This window comes from Eutrigla gurnardus (assembly GCF_963514095.1).
Source record: "Eutrigla gurnardus genome assembly, chromosome: 18".
Taxonomy (NCBI): domain Eukaryota; kingdom Metazoa; phylum Chordata; class Actinopteri; order Perciformes; family Triglidae; genus Eutrigla; species Eutrigla gurnardus.
In genome coordinates, this window is record NC_139929.1 from 12,086,524 (window position 1) to 12,113,631 (window position 27,108).

The following is a 27,108-nucleotide window of genomic DNA, read 5'->3' on the forward strand; positions in this document are numbered from 1 at the left end:
ACAGAAAACACCTTCACTAACTGCAAGGTAATGAAGTAGAAATCTGGGATTAGTGTGGCATTGTTTGATACAATTTAACATTACAATGTTTAGTCAAGAATGCATCATTTTTGTCAAGTCCTCTGTCATCTCAAGTGTTTTACTTGTTATTACTTTCTGGGTGTTTGTATTGTCGCCTCCACTGTCAATGTAATACAAAGCCACCAATGTGTTTTAAGTGTGATTGTTCGTCAAATATGACTCTAAGAAGTGCCATATAATTGGGAAAAAAATATATAATTCAGCAAAAGTGTAATTGGCATTCGATAATTGATGCACTGCTTCAAGGCAAATGGAACAAAGCAGCGTAATGAAATCCATATTTGAGACTCATTAATTGTGCTCCAAGCAGCAAACAAACATGTTGGAACCAGGATGACACACATCATCATCATCATCATCATCATCATCAGTTAATTTGGTATTTATTGTAAAGAACAAATTAAAATGTAAATGACAAACATCTTCTCTTCTCCAATACATTCATACATTCATAGAATGTCACTAAACACTCCACTGCTCCCGTCTCCCCCCCCTATACAACATTCAGAACAGAATCACCAACACCGGTTCAGCTGGCTGACAGCAGCACCAACATGGTCTCCATGACAACAGCATCTGCTTTGTTTTACGTCTACTTCTCTTGGATTAATAAATTAAAGACAATGTTAGGCATATAATGCAAGACGCTCGGATATTTCTTTGCACCGCCCAGATTGCTATAGACCGTGCTGATGAGTATTCAAGTATTCCCTTACTGATTATTTTCTGGACATTGTACCTTCTGCTCCATGATGTTCTCACCACATCATTACCATCATCACCTGTGGGTTACATTGTGTGGCACAGTACAAGACTAACGTTTCAGTAAACATTATGTACATGTACTAAGAAAAAAAAAGAAGAAAAAGGTTGTGTCACAAATGTATATGCTATTTTGTATACAGTGCAATTCCCATGCAATTCCACATGCAGTTTATAGAGGGTGCATGAAGAAGAAGACCACACCGACCATGCATGACGCCGCACGCCGGGCCGACCCTGATTTTCACAGAACAGTGAAATATTAACACATCCTGACTCGTTTTCTAAGAGGTGAGAAAGTGCTCATCTGCCCAAGTGCATCCTGGTCCAAACGCACTGCTTTTCAACTACACTTGGCTTCGTCCTAATGTGACTCGCAACAGCGTGCCGAGATGGCTACGTGAACAGAATTGGTCTGAACCATCAAATCATGGGTGCAACTTGGCACTGTTGCATGAAAATGCTTTAAAAAAGTATTTTGGAGTAGTAATGGCTTATGCACTGGCACTAATATGTTAATCTTTGAATATTTGTTTTAAAACCATAACAAAACAAAAGCACTAAAACATCCAGCCTTAACAATCCTCTTGGTTTTACATCTGAAACTATTACAAAAGGCCAAATAATCACATTAGACAGGCATCAGACATGGAAAACATTTGTTTTTTTTTTAGCTGTAACAAAATATTCAGTGTGCAATCATAAGTTGTTTTTAAAAAGGCAACAAAATCAAATGGTGAACATAGCAAGGCGTTATGTTCAAAAACGAGCAATCCCTGTTTCGGTTTCACAAAACATCCGACAATAGCTTTTGATGTACAGCTCATATACATTTACAAGGAGAATTCAAGTACATGTTTCCTAAATCGTCAACGAGACGCAAACGTGGAAATCAAACCTGCGATAGACCCACACTCGTCTGAGACCCTTTGAACAGATTTGTTTCCTGTGTTCAGTGTCCTACAACCATGAACTGCTTAGACAGAGTTATATGGAGCTAGAACAGTCTCATAATTCATAAACGCACACAGAAATTCATAAATGCACAAAAAAGATTTACAAATGTATTTGGGGATTTGTATATACATGTGACTCAAAACACAAATACATTTTCAATGCACACACAAATATGTTTCATTTCATATGTAAGTAAAAAATATTCACATATAAAAACAAGATTCATAAACATATTTCCAATGCACACACAAATCTAAAAAAAAATCACAAATACATTAATGTTAAAGTATTTGCAATCTTCATCAAATACGCATTTGGGGCTTGTTACATTCATATATGAACTGTTGGACCTGTATTTACAAAGTGCTTTTAATTTGTAAACCTCCCTGCATTTGTGTGTGAAACTTTTGAGACTCCCCTGACGTGACTCTGATCCACAAATGCGTTTTTTCTAAGAGGAGGTTGTCTGTAGCCAATCAGATGTCTCCCTCCTTTACGGCCAATCACGTGAGTGTCTCCCCCAAAAGTCTAAAACACAACTCCGCCCGCACCGGTTCATCTTCCCCAGAATGAGGGAATAAATTACTTCCATAAAATGCTTCTTTATAAAAGAAAAATAGATATTTATATAACTGTACACCTAATCTATACAGCATAAAGACAGGGAGCACAGGAAGAAGGGAAATTATCTCCAGAAATAAGGTCGATTCTGGCTCTAGCACCCATATCCCTCCAACGCAACGCACTCACGTGATTGGCTGTAAAGGAGGGAGACATCTGATTGGCTACAGACAACCTTCTCTTAGAAAAAACGCATTTGTGGATTAGAGTCACGTCAGGGGAGTCTCAAAAGTTTCACACACAAATGCAGGGAGGTTTACAAATTAAAAGCACTTTGTAAATACAGGTCCAACAGTTCATATATGAATGTAACAAGCCCCAAATGCGTATTTGATGAAGATTGCAAATACTTTAACATTCATGTATTTGTGATTTTTTTTTTAGATTTGTGTGTGCATTGGAAATATGTTTATGAATCTTGTTTTTTATATGTGAATATTTTTTACTTACATATGAAATGAAACATATTTGTGTGTGCATTGAAAATGTATTTGTGTTTTGAGTCACATGTATATACAAATCCCCAAATACATTTGCAAATCTTTTTTGTGCATTTATGAATTTCTGTGTGCATTTATGAATTATGAGACTGTTCTAGCTCCATAGAGTTATGCTTTGGGACGTGAACCTTCACGGCCGTTCCATATATTCCTGTCTGCCGACAAAACAAAGCGCAATCCTTGTATCGATCTGACGAAAAAATATGGAAGTGCATCTTATGTTTTTAACAGCAGACTGGAAATCAAATGCAACATGAGGCAGGATCTATTTGTATCACAATGTTCTAAAAACTGCAACACTGACATCAAACTTCAAATCTGCAGAAACAACATTCATTCAAATAAATGTAAAGAAACCGTGTCGTGAATTTCATTTTTGCCGGTGCTAAAATGTCCCAACACACACAGCTGCATGCTGCTTGGCGGCGAAGGTTGCCCATGGCTACATTGGAACAGCATGTGATCATAAATAGGAAGTGTGACTATTATAGAAACCTAAGGTCAACGCCTGATGCTGGAATAACTAAAAGGAGTGTCAGATTTCCCATGAATCCTCTTAGCACTAAGATTTTAAAAGCGGTTGATCTTTGTTTGTACAACTACTGTACTGGTATTTTTTCTCCATTCTGTGAAATATGACGTTGTATACATATTTCATTGTGTGGATCTTAATATCTGATGACAACTGTTGCCTTGATAATAAGGATAATTAACGTCAATGTCAGCATACAAACAGCATTTGCATTCACTTTCCCTTTAAGCCTTAAAGCGACGGTACTCTGTACGTCACAACACAACGTACAGTGCACCGACTCGCTTTCAACCCCGCATTAAAGAAATCAAATACAATCCAAATGCAACAGAGACTCACAATATTCCATAAACGTCTTAAAAGGCTGGCTTTTTAAATGTTACTCCCATCTGACCGAGAGTAGGCAGGTGATTTACGGATTCATCCGTTTTTTTTTCTTCTCCGTGATTGCACTTGGTATAATCCCTTCTTGTGTCAAGTTCCTGCAAATTCTGCTCAAAATTCACTGAGGAAAAAAAAAAAAGAAGATGTTGGCCCTTCTCCTCAACAGGCATCTGACGATGATTTTATGGCACTGACCATCATCGAGGAATCCCTGAATGTTTTCCAGGTTCCCTCCAATCTCTGACGCATAGTTCATAGATTTATTCTGGGACTAAATAGAACTATACCAAAAAAAAGAAGTCTTTTGTTCAGCACTGGTTATGTAAAGAACGGTAAACTTTTTGACAACTTGTGTTTGTGTTAACAGTCCGCTGTCCCAGGACTCTTTTGTGTAGTGATACATTGTTTAAGGGAAAAATAAATGGCCATGCACACAGAGTATTGCTAGGAGGTCATTTCATGGCTTAGGGATGGCCAGTCAAAGCGGTCCATCGGTACATTTCCTCGTTACATTCGGTCCTGTAGCCTCATCGTCCCAGGTGTGACAGGCAATCGTCCAACCGTGTCCGTCAAATCGACTCTCCTTTTAATCCGTCTTCCCATTCTCCTGAGGGCCGCCGGCTTTGCTCTGGCGCGCCGAACGCAGCACCTTGTAGCAGCCGCGGGCGATCTTATGCATCCACATAACGTTCATGATGTCCAAGCAGATGCTCGAGCCGATCCAGGCTACGCGGCCGCCCCAGGGCACCAGGTAGAAGGCCTCCGTGCCATAGACCGCATACATGCGAATGTAGTAGACCGGCATGACGGCGATGCGGACCACGAAAAAGATGACCGCCATGGCGACACCGTTCGCCATGTTGGGCCGGGAGGACTTGGGATAACCTAGTACCTCAAAGAACCAGCTGAAACACAACACAGGGTTAAGAAACTTGTTTTCCAGCAGGATGAAGATGCAAATGTGAGACATGACTAGTGTATCATGACAAGTTGACAAAAACAGTAATGGGAGTGTTGTCTAAAGTAACTTTGGACTTCCGCCTATTGGAATCAAGTACTCTGAGAGAATGTAATTCCTAAAAAAATGAATACATCATCTGGCATCTAATCTCCAGAAATGTCGTAAATGTATTAAGTCCAACCCTTCAAATTTGAGTGTGTACAAAGTGTACGTACCGCTGGTTCACACATGGTGTAGAAAACTCGGCAAGCAGACGGAAGTTAGCAAAATAAGGCAACATTCCTTCACCCTGGAAGAACAAGGTAAGAACAGGGAGACCACCAAACGTGAAAGAGACAAAAACACGACTAAGCAGTCATAGAGAGCAGAGAAACATAAACAACTGTAAACAGTCATTGTTTTACATTGTAAGTCAGGTCTTTATAGTAAGGGCTTGATGACACACATTGGTCTTCAATCAAAAGGTTCATTCCCTTGGGAGCACGAATGTGCTGACAAAAATCACAACAAATCCCTCCCATAGGAACCATGAATGTTAAAGTGAAAGTTCTCCACCAGTTATGTGGTTGGCCAACCTGCGTTTATGGGAATTGTTGTCAACTGAAGCATTACATTCCTCTGTGGCTGTTATGGTGACTAAGGAAGCTGGTTTTCCTGCTCATGGAGCCGAGGCAGCACTGACTACTCGTACCAGGATGTGCACACCCTTCTGGCACCCGGAGGCCCCCTGCTGGCCACGTCTTCCTGGGCGGGGACTAGAAATCCAAGCTGAAATTGCCGGTTCTTCGCCTCCAAATAAGTCATGATCATTTCAAATGATCCCGCTTTCTACATCCACATAAAAAGGGTGGAGAATTTTCCCTTTAACATTAAATCATATAAACGTTTCTAGATATCAAAGTGAATTAGCAACAACATCTTGATCATATCCTTCTAAAAAAGACGTGACAAGCAACATGCAAAAATTGCCACATTATATGTTGCTTCTGCATTTATTGAGATAATAATCAGTGATGCATCATTTATCATTGGTCAACTCCTGCTGACTCACACTTCACGTCTTGCAATCCATACAACACAAAACCGTACCATAGAACATGAAGAAAAGGTATTGAGCAAATGTCCACACAGCATGGGCTTTGATCAATTATGTACCATACATACATTCAGCCAGCCACTATTTAAAAAGGAGCAACCAGAAGCCATGCACAGTAAAAAGCATTGTTTAACTGAGAAACATGGCATTGTTTAGAAGATCAGGGCCTGAACGCCATGCTGTTTGTACCCAAACTCACCTGAAACTATTACTAATGAAGCTAACAATGCTTGTACCTTGACCCGATCAGAACTCTAACAGCTGACGGTGGTTTGTGACATGGAAATAAGCCACCATGAAGCCCTTGAGTGATCCTACCATAAGGACAGCTTTCATGGCTTTATTTTCATTCGAACTGCACACTTTTCAGCTGCTGCTAAATAGAATGAAGATGATCTTACATCCAAGATGCTTTCAGGACATCCGTTTACCCGGCCCACCTCGCAAAAATCCAATTTTGAACATCAAGCACTCAGGCTGAAAACGGTGCCATTAGCCAGATACATTTGAATGAGGAGTTCTGACTGAAAGACTGCATTGTAGAGACGTGAGTGCTGCGATTTGCATCTCGATTTTCATTGCGTCTAAAATGGTTTTGACCCGCTGTGTTCCGAAATCGAATTCTGTGTCAAATTAAAGGAAAACACCACCGCATTTCCATACTGAACTATGCTCTGCTCTGATGTCAATGGCTCTTGCGCGCACTCCGCGCAGCGCTAATTTGCTAGCATGTAGCTTGTCCTTAGGATCCAAAGGGGGGTGAAGTTAGAAGCGACCAAGCACTTCCACGTTGTCCCTATTTAAATACGGTTACGTGAGTAGTTACACGACCCAAGTTTGGTTACACAAAATGAAACATGCCAATTTTTCTAAGCGGATAACAAGGATAACTATATAGTATGGCGGAATAACAACTGGAAGCACTTCGACGTCGGCGCAGTAATATCATCACTTCGCTCCCCCTCTTACTTCCGTCAATAGAACCTACGTGACCTGCACGCCGCCGCCTGCACTACCTGTAGTAGTTTGTGCACAGTTGAGGAAGCATCAGGTTGTAGTAAGATAGTTTGTGAACAATCAAACATCATGGTTATAACGTGCATCGTACAGGGTTGTGAAAACAAGCAGAAGGTATATAGTCCCGTCATGTTTTGAGTGATGATATTACTGCGCCGACGTCGAAGTGCTTCCAGTTGTTATTCCGCCATACTATCTAGTTATCCTTGTTATCCGCTTAGAAAAATTGGCATGTTTCATTTTGTGTAACCAAACTTGGGTCGTGTAACTACTCACGTAACCGTATTTAAATAGGGACAACGTGGAAGTGCTTGGTCGCTTCTAACTTCACCCCCCTTTGGATCCTAAGGAATATACTGGGACAAGCTACATGCTAGCAAATTAGCGCTGCGCGGAGTGCGCACAAGAGCCATTGAGTGCACGCACGGAGGAGAGGGAGGTATGTATCACCTCGTCTAACATCAGAGCAGAACATAGTTCAGTATGGAAATGCGGTGGTGTTTTCCTTTAAGATAAAAATCTTAGCATGCAATTCCCCTGAAGAGGCCCACAAGGATGAAGGTTATTTGGCTTTTAGAGCCTGTAAAAGAAGACTTACCGTCAGGGCTGCAACAAAAGCTGGTCATTAAAACATACTTACTATGCCACACAAACAGGGCACATCTGCATTGCAGCTTTAGTACCGTATGATTTGAACTTCCCACCTAGCATTAGCATGCTAGTACCTCTAGGAACTGGTAAGTCCATACTGTGACTGGGCATCATATCTGCTCAGTGCAACACAACAGCAATAGTAGCAGACAAGACAGGAATAGGGGGGAGGCCCCCGTCTAGATCGAGACCTGCTCTGGGTCCCTGAAATGACACACAACCCTTTTGGTAGTTTTTGCATGAACGGGGATGACACTATCCCACTTGGTGTTGGTAGTTTTTGCATGTAGGGTTTTGAAGAGGGGCGTTTTATGTTAAAGTCAGCGGAGAGACAGACAGACAAATATATTAGAAGAAAGTTTAAAAAAAAAAGAAAAGATGCCACCACAATGGGAAGCAAATAAGAAGCGACACTTACAAACACTGAGAAGAAAAGCATGCATCTAATATTTACACAGCAGTTATTACATTATGGTTTTGATTAAGCTAAGCGTCCGTTAAAACACACACAAAATACAGATTTTGCTTATTAAAAAAACATATCATTACTTGAACACCATTTTGACCAAGCTATTAGTGACTGATTAATCAATAATCAAAACATACCAACAAGCGCATGACATTAAGCTGATTTTGTTTTTTTTAAATACAGAGTAAATTCAATGAAGCCATCACTTGGCCGTGTGAATAATATTAAAATTAGGTAGAATTGATTGTGTATGTGACATGAAAACACACCCGACACATTAACTGATAAGACAACATAAGAAACATTTGTGCTGGTACAAAACTAAATAAAATGAAAACGACATCAAACTGCTTTTACTGTGGTTCCACGGCATTATGGCAATACGGCTGCAGTAATGCGTTTTATACCACAGCTGACTAACGCGGCGCATCCATTCCAGTATCCCACATGGATTTCAGATCTAGTCTGAGGAAACAGTCATGAGTGTCCAGTAACAGTATGGCCTACTTCATCTCACTTTGAGTTTACTGATTTAGATACAGGGGCTGATGATAGGCTGGATTTACAGTTTTTTTATTTTTTATTTCACTGATGTGACACTGATTTAAACTTATTGTTTAGACACAAACGTGGCAAAGTAATATTCCTCATTATCAATGCTATGAAAACAAGTCTGCAAATCCAGCCAGTGACTAGATAGGGGGAAGATGTAAATCTGGACGGCAGGATTTACGTTAAACTAGTACTCATTGCATTTTGCTCTATATAGAAAATACAGAGGATGCATTGTAGGGGAAGATCAACTCAAATAAAATAGGTATGGAGGAAACGTTTAAGCGCATTAACACCTGAGAGGATACATTCATGGCTATTTGGCGATGCACTATCATCTGTGGATGACATGATTTGAGTGTCTTTGTCACTTTTCTCTCGTCAGGGAGTCTCAGGAGGAGTGCGAGGAAGAGAAAGAAGAGGCACAACTAGGCTCTGGCACAAACAAGACAGGCGGAAGGTAATGTAGATAGGCAGGGAAGTTCATTACCAAAAGTTAATTTGTTGGCATGCACAGTAACAAGCTAAGGAACCCTGCCGCTGTAGAATGCTTCAGAAACCGCAAGCATGCACACAGTGGTTACAGTTTGGCATTCAGCAGCGCTAAGCTCAGAAACGTTCAGCTTATGTCAGATTCACACAAAAGGGGGATCAGTAAAACAAATAGAAAGCACAGTAATTGTAAGGGCAAGGTGGGGAAGGGGGGGGGGGGGGTCATCAGCCAGTACCATCACTGAGCATTCCATGCAAAAAATACCATAGTCATTCATTTCCATTATAATTATCAACAGATCTTGGCGACCTAGAGGGTTTGGGATCTAACCAAGAGTGAACAGCACTGCCCACGCACGCTGAGTACACTGAACTATCGCCACGCCTACATAAGCGCCGCGGCAATAACGACTACTTCAAATGACTTGTGAATTTACTATCAGGTTGACACCCACTGTTGACTTCCTCATAAAGATAGAGTGACCCTAATAACGATGATTTGGTGTACTACAGCTAAACCTGGGTGACATGTCATGACAACCTTGAAGCCTACAGTCTTCGATGTCATCATTTAAACTGTTGTTTTTTGTTTTCGGTCATTTCCAGGGAAGCCAAAGAATGCCAACACTACAACCCTTATTCCTGCTGGAACACGCTATATCTCATGGGTAAAGATGTAGCAGTTGATACTGGAACTCACCAACTGGTGCATTTAAGGTGGACTTTAAACATCCATACCTTCTCTGGCGTGTTTGTACAGTCTGGCGTATGGCCTCCCCTCGTGCATATTTAACTGACCTATATGAGTCGGTGGCTAAATAAGATAAAAGACCCAGCAGCTCCACAGGCTTCATCTGTTCACCCTTGGTTGTCTCCTTCCCATCTTGCCTGCACATTCTGCTATTGGACAATAGGGCACTCACCAGTACATAGTAGTAAGCATACAACGCTGCCAGATGGTGAATTACAAAAAACTTGTCGCCTATCGCCTTCCAATAGTAAGATATCAGCAGCAGATCTGGAAAACAGAAGTACAGGGGGAAAGAGAGGTAACACGTCACTGGAGAAATCAAAACATTTAAATTGACACATTGATATGTTTAATTTAGAATTTATTTGTATTCTTTATTTTATTTCTGACCATGAATTACTGACACACACAGTCTTAAATCAACGTTATCACATCTCACCGACTACGTGCACGTTCTCTTGGTCTGACTTTCACAAACATTACCTGAGTAAACTGTACGGTCGCCTTACCAGATATGAGGTAGCCTGTTGTGATGGCAACATTAGTCTTCACCAGCGTAGGATCTCCCCTATTAACAAACACAAGTGGTATTATAGGGTTGGTTTGAGAAACATGTAATAATAAAAAGATATTATCGAAGGAAAGAAGAGAAACATCAAGGTGTGAATGGTTGTCTCTCTCTACATGTCGGCCCTGTGATAGTCTGGTGACCTGTCTCTCTCTACATGTCAGCCCTGTGACAGACTGGTGACCTGTCTCTCTCTACATGTCAGCCCTGTGACAGACTGGCGACCCGTCTCTCTCTACATGTCGGCCCTGTGATAGACTGGTGACCTGTCCAGGTGTACCCTGCCTTCTCCCAATGACAGCTGGGATCGACTCCTACTCCCCCCCCCCCCCCCCCCCCCCCCGTGACCCTGAATAAAGGATAATGGGTATGGGAATTGTAGATTTGGGTTTAGGCATTGTGTGAGTAAAGTTAGTTGTAACATTTAGTCTTGTGTTGATAGCTTGTTGTTTAAATTCTTGTGAAGCTGTCTATGTTAAGTGAGTTATCAGCTAGTTTCAGCCAGCTCAGCTGTAGTGAATAGACTTGATCGGAGGGAGGGGTCACACTCAGTACTTACGGTAAACTGAGCACTTAAAAGGCTGTCACTACAGCATCAGCTGCAGCGTCAGGCCAGCAGAATGAAGACATCTGAACAAAGACAAGGGAGTCTACCTGTGGGAGTCCATTGAGGTAGGCATAACATCTCACCCCCCCCCCCCCCCCCCCTTGCAGCCATGTGTCTTATCCCAGTCAGGACATCACACTGGAGAAGGTTTTACCGAAGACCCTTCACTCGAGGCTGTAACCCATCCAATCTCTGCTACCCACCATTCTCCACCGGTAAGGAACTTGAAGTACTAGGGGGGCTGTCGAACTGCCAGTCTGCAGTCAAGAAGGCGGACACCATCTCTGCCTATGCCTCCCTGCAGACTCTCCACTTCCTGGCCCTCACGGAGACCTGGATCACCCCAGAAAACACTGCCACTCCAGCTGCCCTTTCAACTGCCTACTCGTTTTCACACTCCCCAAGACGAACAGGGCGAGGAGGAGGAACTGGGCTTCTCATCCCGATGGTCCTACCAGGTCCTTCCTCTGGACCACCTACACCGATCTACACTTGAATTCCACGCCGTCTCTGTCACCCTTCCTTTCAAACTCAACATCATAGTGATCTATCGCCCGACCGGTCCCCTCGGTGACTTTTTGGATGAGATGGATGCCCTCCTGAGCTGCTCCCCTGATGATGGCACACCACTCGTCGTCCTCGGTGACTTCAACATCCACCCGGGAAAGCTGCATTCATCTGAATTCATTGACTTCTTTTCCGCATTTGACCTTACACTCTCCCCCTCTCCACCAACTCACCGGGCCGGGAACCAACTTGACCTTGTCTCACAAGATCCTGTGGCATCTCGGCACTCTCTGTTACCCCGCTCACCGTGTCCGACCACCACTTTGTGACTTTCTCCCTCCCCATGGAGCCCACCACATCCCTCCCCTCTACGCCTCGAATGGTCACCAGCCGCCGCAACCTGAAATCCCTCACTCCCTCCGCTCTCTCCTCAACTGTTATCTCCTCGCTACCATCCTCAGAACAGTTCTCCTTAATGCCTACTGAGGAAGCCTCCTCCATCCTGATGTCCTCACTCTCCTCTTCTTTGGACACTCTCACTCTTTGGATTGGTCCCCCAATCCCCCAATCTCACGACCTGCGCGATCATCTCCCTCCGCTCCCTGGCTGTCTGAACCCTTGCGAACCAACAGATCATTGTTGCGAGCGTCAGAGAGAAAATGGAAGAAATCGGGCCAGTACGAGGACCTTGCTCACTACCACCACCTTCTCTCTGACTTCACCTCAACTGTTTCGGCAGCTAAATCTGCCTTCTACCTGGCAGAGATCAACTCTTCTGCCTCCAACCCCAGGAAACTCTTCTCCATGTTCTCCTCCCTCCTCACCCCTCCCCCCCCTTCCTCCCTTACTGCCGATGACTTTGCAACTTACTTTACCAAGAAAGTAAATGAGATTAGCTCCTCATTCACGCCTATTCCCTCCCAGAAGACATCTCCCCCAACTCTCAACTCGGATGGTCTTACCAGCTTTAGCCTCCTCACCTCTGAAGACGTTCACGCACTTGTTACATCTAACCGTGCCACCACCTGCTCCCTCGACCCGATTCCCTCCTCTCTTCTCCAGGACATCTCTCACGACATCTTGCCATTCCTCACCACCCTGATCAACTCCTCCCTCACCTCAGGTGTCATTCCAGCGGATTTTAAGACAGCTACCGTGAAGCCTCTCCTTAAAAAACCCACCCTAGACGCTACTGACATCCAAAGCTACAGACCTGTATCTCTTCTTTCATTCCTCTCTAAAACCTTGGAACATGCCGCCTACAACCAACTGTCATCCTATCTCTCACAGAACAACCTCCTAGACCCTAATCAATCAGGATTCAGGACTGCTCACTCCACTGAGACGGCCCTCCTCACAGTGACCGAGTCCCTGCGAGACGCTAGAGCCTCATCCCATTCCTCCGTTCTCATTCTCCTCGACCAATCTGCTGCATTCGACACAGTCAACCGCCAAATCCTCCTCTCCACTCTGGCTGAACTTAACTGACTCTGCTCTCACCTGGTTTACATCATACCTGACAAATCGCACCTTTCAGGTCACATGGAATGGCTCTATGTCCAAACCCTGTTCTCTGGACACGGGTGTCCCTCAAGGCTCAGTATTAGCACCACTTCTGTTCTCACTATACACCAGATCACTAGGTTCTGTTATCACATCGCATGGATTCTCCTACCATTGCTACGTAGATGACACCCAGCTGTTCCTCTCTTTTCCCCCGTCCTCTGACACTCACATTGCAACTCGCATCTCGAACTGTCTGGCTGACATCTCTGTCTGGACAACTGCACATCACCTCAAGCTTAACCTGAATAAAACCGAACTCCTCTTCATCCCAGGGAAAGACTGCCCTCGCATGGACCTGTCGGTCACTGTCGAGGGCATCACAGTATTGCCGTCGTCAACTGCGAGGAACCTGGGTGTAATCCTCGATGACCAACTATCCTGCACCCCCAACATCACTGCTGTGGCCCGATCCTGCAGATTTGCCCTCTACAATATCCGCAGGATTCGGACCCTCCTCACAAAGGATGCAACGCAACTCTTGGTCCAAGCACTGGTCATCTCCCGCCTTGACTACTGCAACTCTCTCCTGGCTGGACTCCCGGCCTCTGCGATTAAACCATTGCAGCGTATCCAGAACGCTGCAGCACGCCTTATCTTCAATCTACCCAAATTCTCCCATGTGACCCCCCTCCTCCGTGACCTCCACTGGCTCCCTGTTGCAGCACGCATCCAATTCAAGACGATGACACTGGCCTTCAGGGCCATCAATGGAACAGCACCTGTCTACCTTCAAACACTGGTCAAACCTCATGCCCCGAAGCGAGCACTTCGCTCCTCTACTTCAGCTGGCCGGCTGGTACCACCATCGCTGAAATCAAACAAATGTCGCTCAGCAAAGTCCAGACTCTTCTCTGTTCTGGCGCCTCAGTGGTGGAACGAACTCCCGACCAATGTCAGGACAGCAGAGTAATTTGCCATCTTCCGAAAAAGGCTCAAGACTCACTCAGACTTCACCTCGACTCTACATAGCATGACCCACTAACACCCCCCCCCCCCCCCCCCCCCCCCCAAAAAAAACCTTACCTATAGCACTCAGATCGTAGCACTGTTGCTCTTGAAGTACTACTTTACTCAGATGAGGACCTAACACTTGTTCTATTTTTAGCTCTTACTTTATCGGCAATGATACGTTGTGGTTTCTTTGTTTCCTTACAAATGTACTTATTGTAAGTCGCTTTGGACAAAAGCGTCTGCTAAATGACCTAAATGTCAATGTAAATCAATTCCTGTAGTATGGAACAGTAGGCTAAATAAAAATGTAATTAAAATGTAATTTAAAAAATAACCAAGATTAGATTTTGGCTTCCTTGTTCGGATTTCTAAACAGTACTTTCCATCTGTGAAAGGGTCTTGACTCCTAAACAGTAGATGTGACCTAACATGACCTCTAAAATCACATTATACTGAAGCTAGCTTTATGCTAAAATGACACAGCGGGTAAAGCAGCAAACGTGTATACATAAAGTAACGGTTCAAAACAAGACATTCCCAGCTTAACTCTCACCAGACTGGGTCCTCATTGACGGCATCGTCAAAGAACAGGATGCAGAGGCAGAAGATTCCCACCAACAGTGCGTGAAACGTTGACACCGTCCTGAAATGACAAGCAGAACGCCGCGATGATCTCATCCCGTCTGCCAAGAGCGGCACTGACACACGTCAGAGAGTTTGTGTTCAATAATCTTGCCAAAAGGAAGAGTGAGTGTTTTATATTTGTTCAGGAAAAAGTGCCTCGGAGCTGCTTGTGTGGTTTAGAGCCCATTTTTTGGTCCTCGGAGTGAATCAGCTGATTGCCTGTCACGGCTGCACACGGATTCAGACCAATTAGACTAAGAGATTAAACACTGCTGAAGGGTCAGCCAGAGCAGCGCACAGTCCCAGTCAGTCAGTCAGTCAACGAGGCAGTGAGACAGTCAGACAGTTCTCAGCCATCCGTCAGTAAGACATGATGGCAGCAACACTGTGAGGCTGTTTCAATAGAATCTGTACAGTCAAAGGCCTCGACAGGGATCCCCGTAGCCTGGATCCATCTCCGCAAATCATTCATTCTCATCTGCTCGTAAACCATGCGACCATACCAATTTCACAAGCAGCTCTCGTGAGTAATAAACTGTGTACGAGAGAAAATGAAAAACGGGTGATTCATGCAAGTTGGAGTTGGCCGGATCCCTTCAAACACTCTTCCCCGGCCACACAGCCGTCGATCTACAGCACGGCTCTCACTGTTCTCACGGATCACAACGGCCTGTCTGTCTCACACAAGACAAACAAACTCCATCTTTTGGTGCCAATCTGGTCTTTCTAGCCAGTATCTGCAATGTTCCCATAACAAGTTAGCAGATAAACTGCAGTATGACAGCAGATGACACTCGGTTGTTTGTTTGATCAAATCCTCTGTTCATCAGCACGAACACTGTGTCCCTGAAGTGCTCACTATGACAGATGAAATGTAAAGATGAAATAGTATATTATATAGGAAACAAGATCTGAACTATTCAGCAAATATTCAGACCAGATCTTTAATATTTAGATCACAGCACCTTGAGTTCCACTCCACCTTCTGCTTGTCACTGAGGCCGCGGAAGCTGGAGCTGATGCGCACGGACATCCAGGGGCTGACTTTGTGGAAGAGCCACTGGAAGGTGAAGAAGCTGGTCACCGATATGGTGAGAATGAGCTGGCTGAATGGGTCCATGGCCACCCGACGCCACTGTGGGAGGATCGAGAGGAAGAAGGTTAGAAAGGAGACGGGGGAAGGTTACACATGCTCAGTTGGTTCTGAGCTGATGCGTTACTTCCCGGGTCTGACAGAAGACACACGTATCAAGACACGCCGTGTGTGTACTCTGCAAACCAGTGATTGTGGTTTCCGCAAGCGGCTTCTAAAAACCACACACGCCTTCTTTCCCAGGAAGCTGTGCGACAAAACGCTCACAAACTGTATCTGCTACCCAGTGAACGGCCACATAACAATGTGCTTTTTGACTTCCCTCTGTTTGCTCGGAAAACACACCCAAGAAACAGTGACCCTACAATCACAATCATTGTCCTACTTTATGACTCTAAGCAAAGCTAGAGTATGAGTAATGAGTTTAATATGTATTGCAGGAAAGAGTGCATCTTCAAATTGACATCCACTGTTAGTGAGCGGCAAAGTACTGACGCTTTAAGAGCGACTCATGAGCTTCCTGGATGCGCACACACCAGGCACATAGTCTGTAAAACCATCAAGCACTATAAATGTCTCTCTAACCAGCATGTTGTGTAAAACACAGAACAAAGCAGCCCTTAAGACCATGTGCCACACACACACACACACACACACACACACACACACACACACACACACACACACACACACACACACACACACACACACACACACACACACACACACACACACACACACACACACACACACACACACACACACACACACACACACACACACACACACACACACACACACACACACACACACACACACACACACACACACACACAGGCAACCACGAGCGTGTGCAGTTTGAATAATAACAACGATAACCCGTCAGTTATCAAATCAACACAGGATTGCTTGAATTATATACACCATGACTTCAAGAAAGAAACGAAAGTTTGACCCCACCATGTAAACATTAACAAGGACATGTTATAGAAACAAAAGAAATAGTCCTCCTCCTGGTACACTGCTCCAGTTTTCATGGGATTTTAATAATGCAAGTTATGACTGGATCATTTTGAGAAAATGCAGCGTCAGAACCAAATATTACCATACCAATATACATGAATATAATGTGACATTTTTCAATCCCTTCTGGCAGGGCCGGCTCTAGCCATTTTGGTGCCCTAGGTGAAATTATGATTGGGTGCCCCCTCCTCCATTGCCACCGCACTGTCTATAAAAAACATCAGACACCACAATGGTTTCAAGGCAAGTCTTATTTTTATACATACAAGTAGTTTTCAAACAAACAAATATATCACAATGATGCTCTAAATACATAGATTTGATCTGGTATGGTCCTCTGCTGACTAACTCCATCCTTTCCACCTCAGACAGGCTCAGGGGGATTCATAGGTGCTGCATGACCGACTCACTTGCTTTAGGGTTACGTTCCAGTTGATGGAGTGTCTGGAAGTTGTAAAGTAGCAGCAGTGTAGGGTGTGCTTGCTGTTCCATCACCCTCAGGCATATCCAAGCATACATACAAATATAGTGATCATTTAGTAAAGATACACAGTCATTCATAGATTACCACAGATCAGGGAATAAACAAGTGAAATCATTTGAGCTAATGTCCTTCCAACTGAGAGAGCATCAAACGGTAGCCTACCCATCATCCACCACCTTCAGCAGTTTATTACACATCATGTTGTCAACTTGTGACGGTTCAAGGGGCACAATATGATTATTATTGTTTGAAGCATATGTTTTGTTGATAATACAGTAACCATTATTAATGCAATAATACTAGTTGCACTTTATTGCCCCAGAACTAGGTGTGCATTTATGTTTATTGTCCCCGAGGGGCAATTTGTTTTGCAAACAGTAGACAACACAGCATATGCAAATCATAAAAATTTAAAAAACAAACACCACAAGAGGGCGCCCCCTGACATTCTGCGCCCTAGGCGAAGGCCTATATCCCCTACGCCAATCACCAGCCCTGCCTACTGGTGCTTTTTAGGACATTTACAAAAAAAGGGTCACAACACAATAGCGATATTAAATAGATTGCGCGGCTCTCCGGCCCGCTAATGTTTCCATTATTTCCGTTCTATTTTAGAGCGTTATGGGAGACCGGTCTCACGGCTATGCTGTCGGAGCACTCTAAATGGAAACGGGTCAGCCATGAGTTGGAAAATGAGAGTGGAACATGGGTACAAGGTATAAAGGGAGATCGGCATGGACAGGCTCAATAAAATCCATTTCACATTGATACATAATTTAATTCAAACGCTGGGAAGTAACATGATGTGTTGCCTGCCCAATGGCCTAAGGGCCACCCCAGTAAAATCTATTTGCTCATATCTATATTTGGATCAAACGTGAGTGTTCTCCATAAGACAACAAAGATCCAATATGAGCAGCCCTGCAGGCACACTGGCTTGTAGCCAGCGGGTGCATGACAGTGACAGGGGTCCACTTCAGCCACTGGGAATCCAGACCACACAACTGTTTTATGACTGGATTAATTTGCATATGGATGGATTTGACTGTTCCAGCTCCTGGTAAGAGGCCAAGTCAGTTAACTTTAAAAGACATATTTATGTCTCCCAGCAGAGGCACACTAAAAAAAACCCACATCTCACTCCCTGGAGCCCTGGCCTTGGTTATTTTATACCTGCCTTCGTTCCAGTGTTACGCCAAACAATGTACCTCCATGAGACACACCAAGACAACGTCACCGGGCCAATTCCACAGATTCCACTCCTTTGGCCTACTTGTATTGCAAAAGTGAGCACGAGCACTTTAAATGTAGCACGCTGCAAGGAACAAATGCTTTTTGTTATTATTAGGCGGCTACTCCAAGAATCCGTCCTGTGATTTTAACTGCCATATCTGGATGTACCTGCAGCCATTCTTACAAAGTGCACAGAGAGTGATTGTTTTAGCTGCACACATGTTTGTGCCCCTGCGAGTTCCCATGCAGGACCCTGTTGCCAAGGGCAAATGGTTACACAGGCACACTTAAAGATACAGAGCGGAAACAGCTGAAGCACCGGTGGCTTTTACAGCCCCTCATCAAAATCCTTCTTTTTAACAAACGCGAGTGCGTCTCCAGCAAATATAATCTGTGAATTTGTTAATCTAATGAGCTGCTCACACACTTCCTGACCAATCTGTAAAGCTGTGTGAGTGCTGTTTCTTCGTTGCCTTTAATTCAAGGTGGATCACAGGTAATAAACAAAGAGGGGGGGGGGCTGAAACTACAACCTCCAATCAAGACTCAAGTAAGGCATCAGCCAAGCATTTAGAAAAACAAACACACAAAGCAGATGTTTCTGGCTGATCTGGCTCCAACAAGGTGGAAAGAATGACTTTGGGGGAATTCACTCCAGAGTTTATTCAGACAGTATAATTATTATCACCAACCATTCGAATGGAGCCTGGAAAGTTTAGGCCCTCCTCTAAAGAAAGGCCCGGTCTACATTTTCTGGGAAGTGACATGCATTTCCACCTCTCAGGACTGTTTTGCTTGGAGGATTATTGTGACAGCTTCATATGTCCCTATGACGACTGCACGCACGGTTAAAATGCGCTTGCGTAAGACGGGTGGACCTATTTTCTTTTCAGAGGAAACGATAGCCCCACGAAAATAACTTCGCTATGTGCGTCGCCGGGTCGCGTTTTTAGAGATGCTGGCCGCCGTCGACTGCGAGCATGTTATATCGACCCCGCAGCCACACAAGGCCGATTCACGCTGCATTGGCCGGCCGGCCACCGCCGCCGCTGCCGAGGAAGCGTGCTGCTGGTGGTGGGAAGGCAAATAACACTGGTGGCGTGTCCGTGTACCCGCTGGCGTGTGTGGGGAAGCGTGGAAACACCAGCGCCAGGACGGACCTACCTTCTGACTGTCATGAAGGTGATCTGCGGCCGCGCTCCTTCAACTGGTCACGGCGTCCGGGGTCGTCTTCCGAGCCGCGTACGTTGAGTCGAAGCCACGGCCATGTCGACTCATTTTGGATCAACAACACAAGCCCGCCTCTCGCTCCACGCACACACACGGGCACACACACGCGCGCGCAAAAACGCACGCGCGCGCTAACAGCTCGTGGGGGATGCGGCGGGGACGGAGCTCCGAGTCTGTGGCAGCCCTGCTGTGTTTACCCAGAATCCCGTCCGACGCGGAACGTGCATGATTGCAGAGGTGCGGATCGTGCAGCTCGACGCTCGATTACTAGTCATGCAACTCTCTCTCTCTCTCTCTCTCTCTCTCTCTCTCTCTCTCTCTCTCTCTGTCTCTCTCTCTCATAGAGCTCAAATTACAGCTGAATTCTTAAAAGACACACACACACACACACACACACACACACACACACACACACACACACACACACACACACACACACTCTCTCACTGTGTGTCTATTTATAGCCCCGGCTTGTTGAACTGATTCTGGGTAAATCAGACCAGACAGCCAGTAAAGCAAACTGCAGCAACAGCCCACCGGTTTTTAGTATCAATGATTCCTCCAATGAAGGCCTTTAATCACATCTTTCACACGTGATCTCATTCGGTCTTAAAACAGCCTGCCTTACCTTCTCAGATGTCAGCCATAATGCAGAGTCCACCCATGCACACTAGCAGAGGGCAGGCGACAGATTAAATGACCGGTGGCTGCGATTTCAAATGACATCCCCTATAAATCGAAGGAGCGAGGCCGGCATATTTACAGCACAGAGGTGTGCCTGAATCCCAACCAGCAGAGCATTGACGACAGATTATGTGAAAACCGTCCCGTCCGTTGCTCAGCATTTGTAGTCTTTTAACTGACCTCCTCATACCCTTGCCCTCCTGCTGGAAAACATTAACCACGTTTAAAGTTTAACATGAAACGTTACTCATCGTTTGCTTAGATGTCAGTCAACAAATATCTGCTGGGCTTTGTGTGAAAGCAGCACATAGCCTACAGCTGGGGTTGCAAGTTTTTTTTCAGGTCTTGAACTGTAGGCTACCCCTTTAGGATGACGAATTCTTCCCTAAACCAACTCAAATAGAGAAATCAATCACGGTTGAGGACGATGTCCACAGTCGGTATGCCCACAACCGGTGGCTTGGCATGGTGCCATCTATCGATCAGAGGCAGCATCCAGGAGGAACCATAGGGACCGTCCACTTTCCGAAGGCATCCTGATCAACTAGTAGTTGGGCAATGCACTCACATGGGTGGAGCCATGCACAATAAGTAAGGGCAGAAGTGAACTTTTACCTGTCATCACTAGGCCAATTCTTCCAGTCTGAAACTGCAGGGTCAGTTATAGTAAGGGTCCTGTACTTAAGAGGAGGGTCTAGGCTATTATTTGTTGGTTAATATGGATCAAATTGGTGGCGTATCCATTTTATACTTTTGCTTGTACATTATGCTAACTTGAGTTGAATAGCCTTTTAATTTATTTGTGGATGTACCCCCAACACCCCTCCCCATTGCAAATAAATAGGCCATTTTTATTAAGCCACAACACATGCTGGGATATATCAGACATGAATGTGCCAGGGAAGAATAAAATGCATTTGGATTATGTGCCGCTTTCATCCACTTCACCCTGCATGACATCAGAACAATGAAGCCTACAGTGGCTGTAACATAGCAGTGCTCCGTCTTCATGATAAAGGCATAATATGTAGTCGAGTCACATTCTCAGTTGCTGTTTGTAAACACAGTATTTAAAATATGCCCCAAGATAAGGCGAGAGAGAGGGAGCACAGCCGTGGTTGAGCAAGCTTGAAAGTGAATGAAACGAGGCATTGGTGTTAGTGGAAACAAAGCCGTAAACCAGGAGAACAAAGTGTTATTTTCTGATTGTTTTACGGCAGTTATTAAAGACAAAGTAAACACATCCGCACACCTCCTCAAAAACCTGCAGGAAGGTGCCAGTTTGAACGAAGCAGCTGAAGACTTCATCCTGCTGTGGGCTGCTTGCTCTCTCTGTGACTGCCTTAGTTATGGTTGCTTTTTTTCTTCAAGATAATTTAGTAATTGAGTTAATGGTATTTTGAATTAAAATGTATGGACTCATCTGGTATTGAAGAGATGTTACACAAGCACATGGTGCTTCCAGTATATGATATATAATATACACTCAACAAAAATATAAACGCAACACTTTTGTTTTTGCTCCCATTTTTCATGAGATGGACTTAAAGATCTAAAATTCATTCCAGATACACAATATTACCATTTCTTTCAAACATTGTTCACAAATCAGTCTAAATGTGTGATAGTGAGCACTTCTGCTTTGCTGAGATAATCCATCCCACCTCACAGGTGTGCCACATCAAGATGCTGATCTGACATCATGATTAGTGCACAGGTGTGCCTTAGACTGTCCACAATAAAAGGCCACTCTGAAATGTGCAGTTTTGTCTCACAGCAAAATGCCACAGATGCCACAAGCATTGAGGGAGCATGCAATTGGCATGCTGACAGCAGGAATGTCAACCAGATCTGTTGCTCGTGCATTGAATGTTCATTTCTCCACCATAAGCCGTCTCCAAAGGCGTTTCAGAGAATATGGCAGTACATCCAACCGGCCTCACAACCGCAGACCACGTGTAACCACACCAGCCCAGGACCTCCACATCCAGCAGGTTCACCTCCAAGATCGTCTGAGACCAGCCACTCAGACAGCTGCTGAAACAATTGGTTTGCATAACCAAACAATTTCTGCACAAACTGTCAGAAACCGTCTCAGGGAAGCTCAACTGCATGCTCGTCGTCCTCATCGGGGTCTTGACCTGACTCCAGCTCATCGCCGTAACAGACTTGAGTGGGCAAATGCTCACATTCGATGGCGTCTGGCACGTTGGAGAGGTGTTCTCTTCATGGATGAATCTCGGTTTACATTGTTCAGGGCAGATGGCAGACAGCGTGTGTGGCGTTGTGTGGGTGAGCGCTTTGCTGATGTCAATGTTGTGGATCGAGTGGCCCATGGTGGTGGTGGGGTTATGGTATGGGCAGGCATCTGTTATGGACGAAGAACACAGGTGCATTTTATTGATGGCATTTTGAATGCACAGAGATACCGTGATGAGATCCTGAGGCCCATTGTTGTGCCATACATCCATGAACATCACCTCATGTTTCAGCAAGATAATGCACGGCCCCATGTTGCAAGGATCTGTACACAATTCTTGGAAGCTGAAAATGTCCCAGTTCTTGCATGGCCAGCATACTCACCGGACATGTCACCCATTGAGCATGTTTGGGATGTGCTTGACCGGCGTATACGACAGCGTGTACCAGTTCCCACTAATATCCAGCAACTTCGCACAGCCATTGAAGAGGAGTGGACCAACATTCCACAGGCCACAATTGACAATCTGATAAACTCTATGCGAAGAAGATGTGTTGCACTGCATGAGGCAAATGGTGGTCACACCAGATACTGACTGGTTCTGAGTCCCCAAAAAAATGCACATTTCAGGGTGGCCTTTTATTGTGGACAGTCTAAGGCACACCTGTGCACTAATCATGATGTCAGATCAGCATCTTGATGTGGCACACCTGTGAGGTGGGATGGATTATCTCAGCAAAGCAGAAGTGCTCACTATCACACATTTAGACTGATTTGTGAACAATGTTTGAGAGAAATGGTAATATTGTGTATCTGGAATGAATTTTAGATCTTTAAGTCCATCTCATGAAAAATGAGAGCAAAAACAAAAGTGTTGCGTTTATATTTTTGTTGAGTGTATAATATGTAGCATTTTTTTTTTTAAATCTCCCACATCATTGCTGTAATTTACAATTCATATTTTATTGCTGTTGACAAGTTGTCATAGCCTTAGTTTCATCCCTGGAAATGTGGCATTGTAGATTATTTTGAGACACTTTTCAGTGAGCTCTCACAGACAAGCCTTAACAATTATAAAAAGGTCAAATATATATTTTTATTATTCATATGAAATACAAAATTAAGATACATGCATTCGTAATGGCATAAATACAGTTGGATCAACATAAAAAATAATTATTAAAAAGAAGCTTATGGAAGTTTCCACTGTAACAGATCCTTTAGTTGGTGGGAAACAACCATGTGCTCGTCATGTAAAAACAGATATCATTTTGATCTTATTGTACTGGACAAAGAAAAGTCAAAGCAAATAAACCACATATACATAATACCACATAAACGTTTACTTTGGTCAATAAACAAAAAGCAATGCCAAGAGGCAAGATGATAAATGTACTGATCAGTGGAGACGTAGTATGGAGTATAATATAAAAGCAGCTTGACTGAGCAATGTGGAAGAGCCAGTTTAACTAAAACATTGAAATAGTGGTAATAAAATCAATGCAATGAAAGCTAGTGGACCAAAGCACCACAATAATCAGTTTATATGACTAAAAGACTCTTAAGTAAGTGTGTGTACCATCAATTCTTTCTGCCTGACGTCTTAAAAGACAACTTAATCACAAAACCACTCAGGGCCATGCTTTCACATCGATGGTTTCCTCACCACAGACAGTTGGGATAGTTGTATATGGATACATGTAGCCCTTACAAATATAGATAATATGCATATCAAAACACTGTCACACAAAATATGATTCAAAAAAAGGCACAAACATAAGTTTTGATTTGATAATTAATCTCTTCCTCACTATTTCAAACTAACAAAATGTACAAATATCAAAATTCTGTGTCTTCGTAAAAGTAAATATGACTCGTGCTTATTGAACTAACTAGACTGTGTTTTAACAGAGCTTCTTTTCTTAGCCTGGCTCACACTATTGTAAATCCAGCAAAGTAATCAATTAAAAAAAATGTCTGATAACCACTATGTTGAGTGCATAATTACACTCCAATTAAAATATTTGACATTATTGTCGTGTGGCTTGGATTATTACTGTCATCCATCATATAAGATTAGCACCTTGGAACTGCATTAGAAGCTTGCAGTAAATGGAAGTGTACACAGATTATGCACACAAACAGGCACTTCTTTGCACATATGTGTATAAATTCACACGATCATATGATACATGCATGCACATCCATGCGCACAGTTAAGACCTGAGAATGCCACAGTAATGATACGTGAAATTAAATTAAGATGGGAAAAAAGTTCAAAATGAATATAGATTAGCTCAACTACTTTTAATAAATGAATATGCATTCTGTACACAGGAAATTATGTAAAAATGAATAAAACAAACTTAAAACGGTCCAAAAATGTATTTAACCCATTTCAAAATTAACCACAAGTTCTTCCATGACATGTTAAAAATCGTTTAAGCTTTGTATGGCTCTTAGTGTTTCTATTTCTGAGCGTTTGTGTTCCTAGTTGACATTGATAGCGTTGATAATGACTATAATACTCAAACTGGTTCACTCAGCATCAATTTCCACATTAAATATGCTTTGTAAAAAGCTTCTAATGGCTAAGCTGCTGAGTCACAGTCGTGTTTAAGCAAAACCTTGAGGTACACCTGAATTCACACCGTGGCGGATCTCAGTTCTGCTGAACTTCATTACGTGTCTGGGGTTGAACCTGATTGCCTAAAAATGATCAAATGATTATCTTCTCTCTGCCTTCAGTTTCAGATGAATGCTGTACATATGATTGTAAACCCTGCCCATCTAGCAAATGAGGCAGATGGAATAAGTCAAGGCTGCTGTCTCTATACAACAGAAACATTCATTCTTCAGCATAGATGACACTAATGTCCATCTGGACTCTTAAAAAGTCCAAGGATGAAAACGGAATAGCAAACCTAGTCCTAAAAGCCAGAAAGAGTGGACGCCCGTAGGCATATGCTGCTGCTTCTTCTCTACACCATGAACTGGGTGTAACCCTCAGCGCCTGTGACAATCACATCCATCCAGATCCTCATGGCCTCAGGAGAGGGAGCCACCATGTAGTAGACTCTGTCGTGGGTCTTTACGCTGAAGGTCAGCGAGGGATTTGGGCTCTGAAGGAGTGAAAGTAAAGTGGAAGGAGGGAAAAGCCAGGGAAGGATGAAACAAGAACAGTGGGGGGAAATGAGGGAGGGGGGGGATTTAATAAGTACATTAAAAGAAAATAAATGACACTTTTCAAGACAGAAGTAGTTTGCATGCATTGCTGTTGTAACAGCATATATACACGTACCTTATGTGCATTCTTCAAATGATCGTAATACACTTCTTCAATAGCTTGGAAGTAGATGACTCCTTTCAGCTTGGCTTCATGCTTATCTGCAGAAGACAAAATGTGTGTCAATGCACAGCAGCGTCATCAGTTTTATTGATATGTAATAATTTATATTTGCTAATGTAAAATATACAAAATACATTTAAATATATCGTGTGTGTGCCTCTATCTATGTGGATGCTCTGTACATGTCTGTGATCTTTATGTGGTGGGTTTTTGTATCTGCACCTTCTGACCGACCTGAATAGTAGGAGAGTGTGCGTCGGTTGCGGTCAAAGACGAACCAGCGCTTCTTCCAGGTTTTGATTTTGCCTCCCATTTTGATCAAGTAGCCACGGCAGGTCTTTTCAGAGATGGATAAGTGGAAGCATGTGTCTGTGCTGTGGCCCGCTGACTCGATGTGAGCCCGCAAGTCAAAATCGTCCTTACGCACTGGCAGGTAGCGTGTAAGTGGCCGGGACTGGAGAGAAAGAAGGGGTTCGTTGGGAAGGAGAGGGAAATGGTAAAAGTGATGACAATGACGCAATTATAATAGCTTTTGTGGTTATATAATTCATAGATTAAAGTATGTGATTCTTTCTTCTGCTGCCAACAATTGATTGTCCAGGCAAGAGAACAAAAGCTGATGAAGCTGATACTGTCAGCCATACAAATAGACATCATGTTCAAATTATATTTGGGTAGAAATTACAGCATGAAAAACTACACTATCATATTGTTGAGGGAAAGCTTTATTCTTTTACTTTTTCATAATATTTCCCTGGTTGCAATAAGGGGCATACATTTTGAGATACAACTCTACAGGTTATTAAAACACATGCTGTGACAAAGAATAATCATGTTGAGAAACACTTTCCAATCATAAATGAGCATTTTCAAGTGGAACACAAATCTTTTATGCTCTGGTATTTCCTACCTGTGCCCTTTGTTTTTCTCGCATTTTCACCTCACGGTCGATAAGTTTCTGCCGCCTGCTCGTCTCCTCCTGTAGCCTTTTCTCAAGGTCCTCCCTTCTTTTCCTCTCCTCATCCAGCGCCTGGTTTCGCACCTCCATCTCTTGCTCCTGAGGTATAATTAAAACCATTACAGTTTGAAATCAAACAAACACTAACAAAAATGGGGAAATAAATACCAATTTTGCCATTTCTAAAGAATTTGACTAGTTAAAA

General features: G+C 43.6%; 2 protein-coding genes across 5 annotated transcripts in view; both read right to left on the reverse strand.

Annotated features, from left to right (window-relative positions):
• Positions 1-447: 447 nt before the first annotated feature.
• tlcd4a (TLC domain containing 4a) lies at positions 448-19,907 on the reverse strand. Its single transcript, XM_084033187.1, has 7 exons — positions 19,647-19,907; positions 15,615-15,784; positions 14,579-14,668; positions 10,336-10,394; positions 9,999-10,093; positions 5,014-5,087; positions 448-4,742 (listed from the first exon to the last, which is right to left on the reverse strand). The coding sequence occupies exons 2-7, from the start codon at positions 15,767-15,769 to the stop codon at positions 4,424-4,426; spliced, it is 792 nt and encodes a 263-aa protein (XP_083889313.1). The 5' UTR covers positions 15,770-15,784; positions 19,647-19,907; the 3' UTR covers positions 448-4,423.
• Positions 19,908-23,673: 3,766 nt separating this feature from the next.
• phldb2b (pleckstrin homology-like domain, family B, member 2b) overlaps positions 23,674-27,108 on the reverse strand; it is a 43,002-nt gene continuing 39,567 nt past the window's right edge. For all 4 annotated transcript variants that reach the window (XM_084034218.1, XM_084034219.1, XM_084034220.1 and 1 more), the window contains 4 exons: positions 26,856-27,002; positions 26,180-26,399; positions 25,898-25,983; positions 23,674-25,718 (listed from right to left, as the gene is read on the reverse strand). In XM_084034218.1, coding sequence (XP_083890344.1) covers positions 25,578-25,718; positions 25,898-25,983; positions 26,180-26,399; positions 26,856-27,002 — 594 coding nt within the window. In that variant the 3' untranslated portion in view covers positions 23,674-25,577. The remainder of the gene's footprint in view (positions 25,719-25,897; positions 25,984-26,179; positions 26,400-26,855; positions 27,003-27,108) is intronic.

Bases quoted from the DNA above. Each gene is read 5' to 3' on its own strand.
- tlcd4a (XM_084033187.1), bottom strand. From the start codon at position 15,769: ATGGACCCATTCAGCCAGCTCATTCTCACCATATCGGTGACCAGCTTC. The intron at 10,094-10,335 runs GTAAGGCGACCG...TCTGTTTTCCAG, and splicing joins AACAGGCTACCTCATATCTG to ATCTGCTGCTGATATCTTAC. The intron at 4,743-5,013 runs GTACGTACACTT...GTTGTGTTTCAG, and splicing joins ACACCATGTGTGAACCAGCG to CTGGTTCTTTGAGGTACTAG.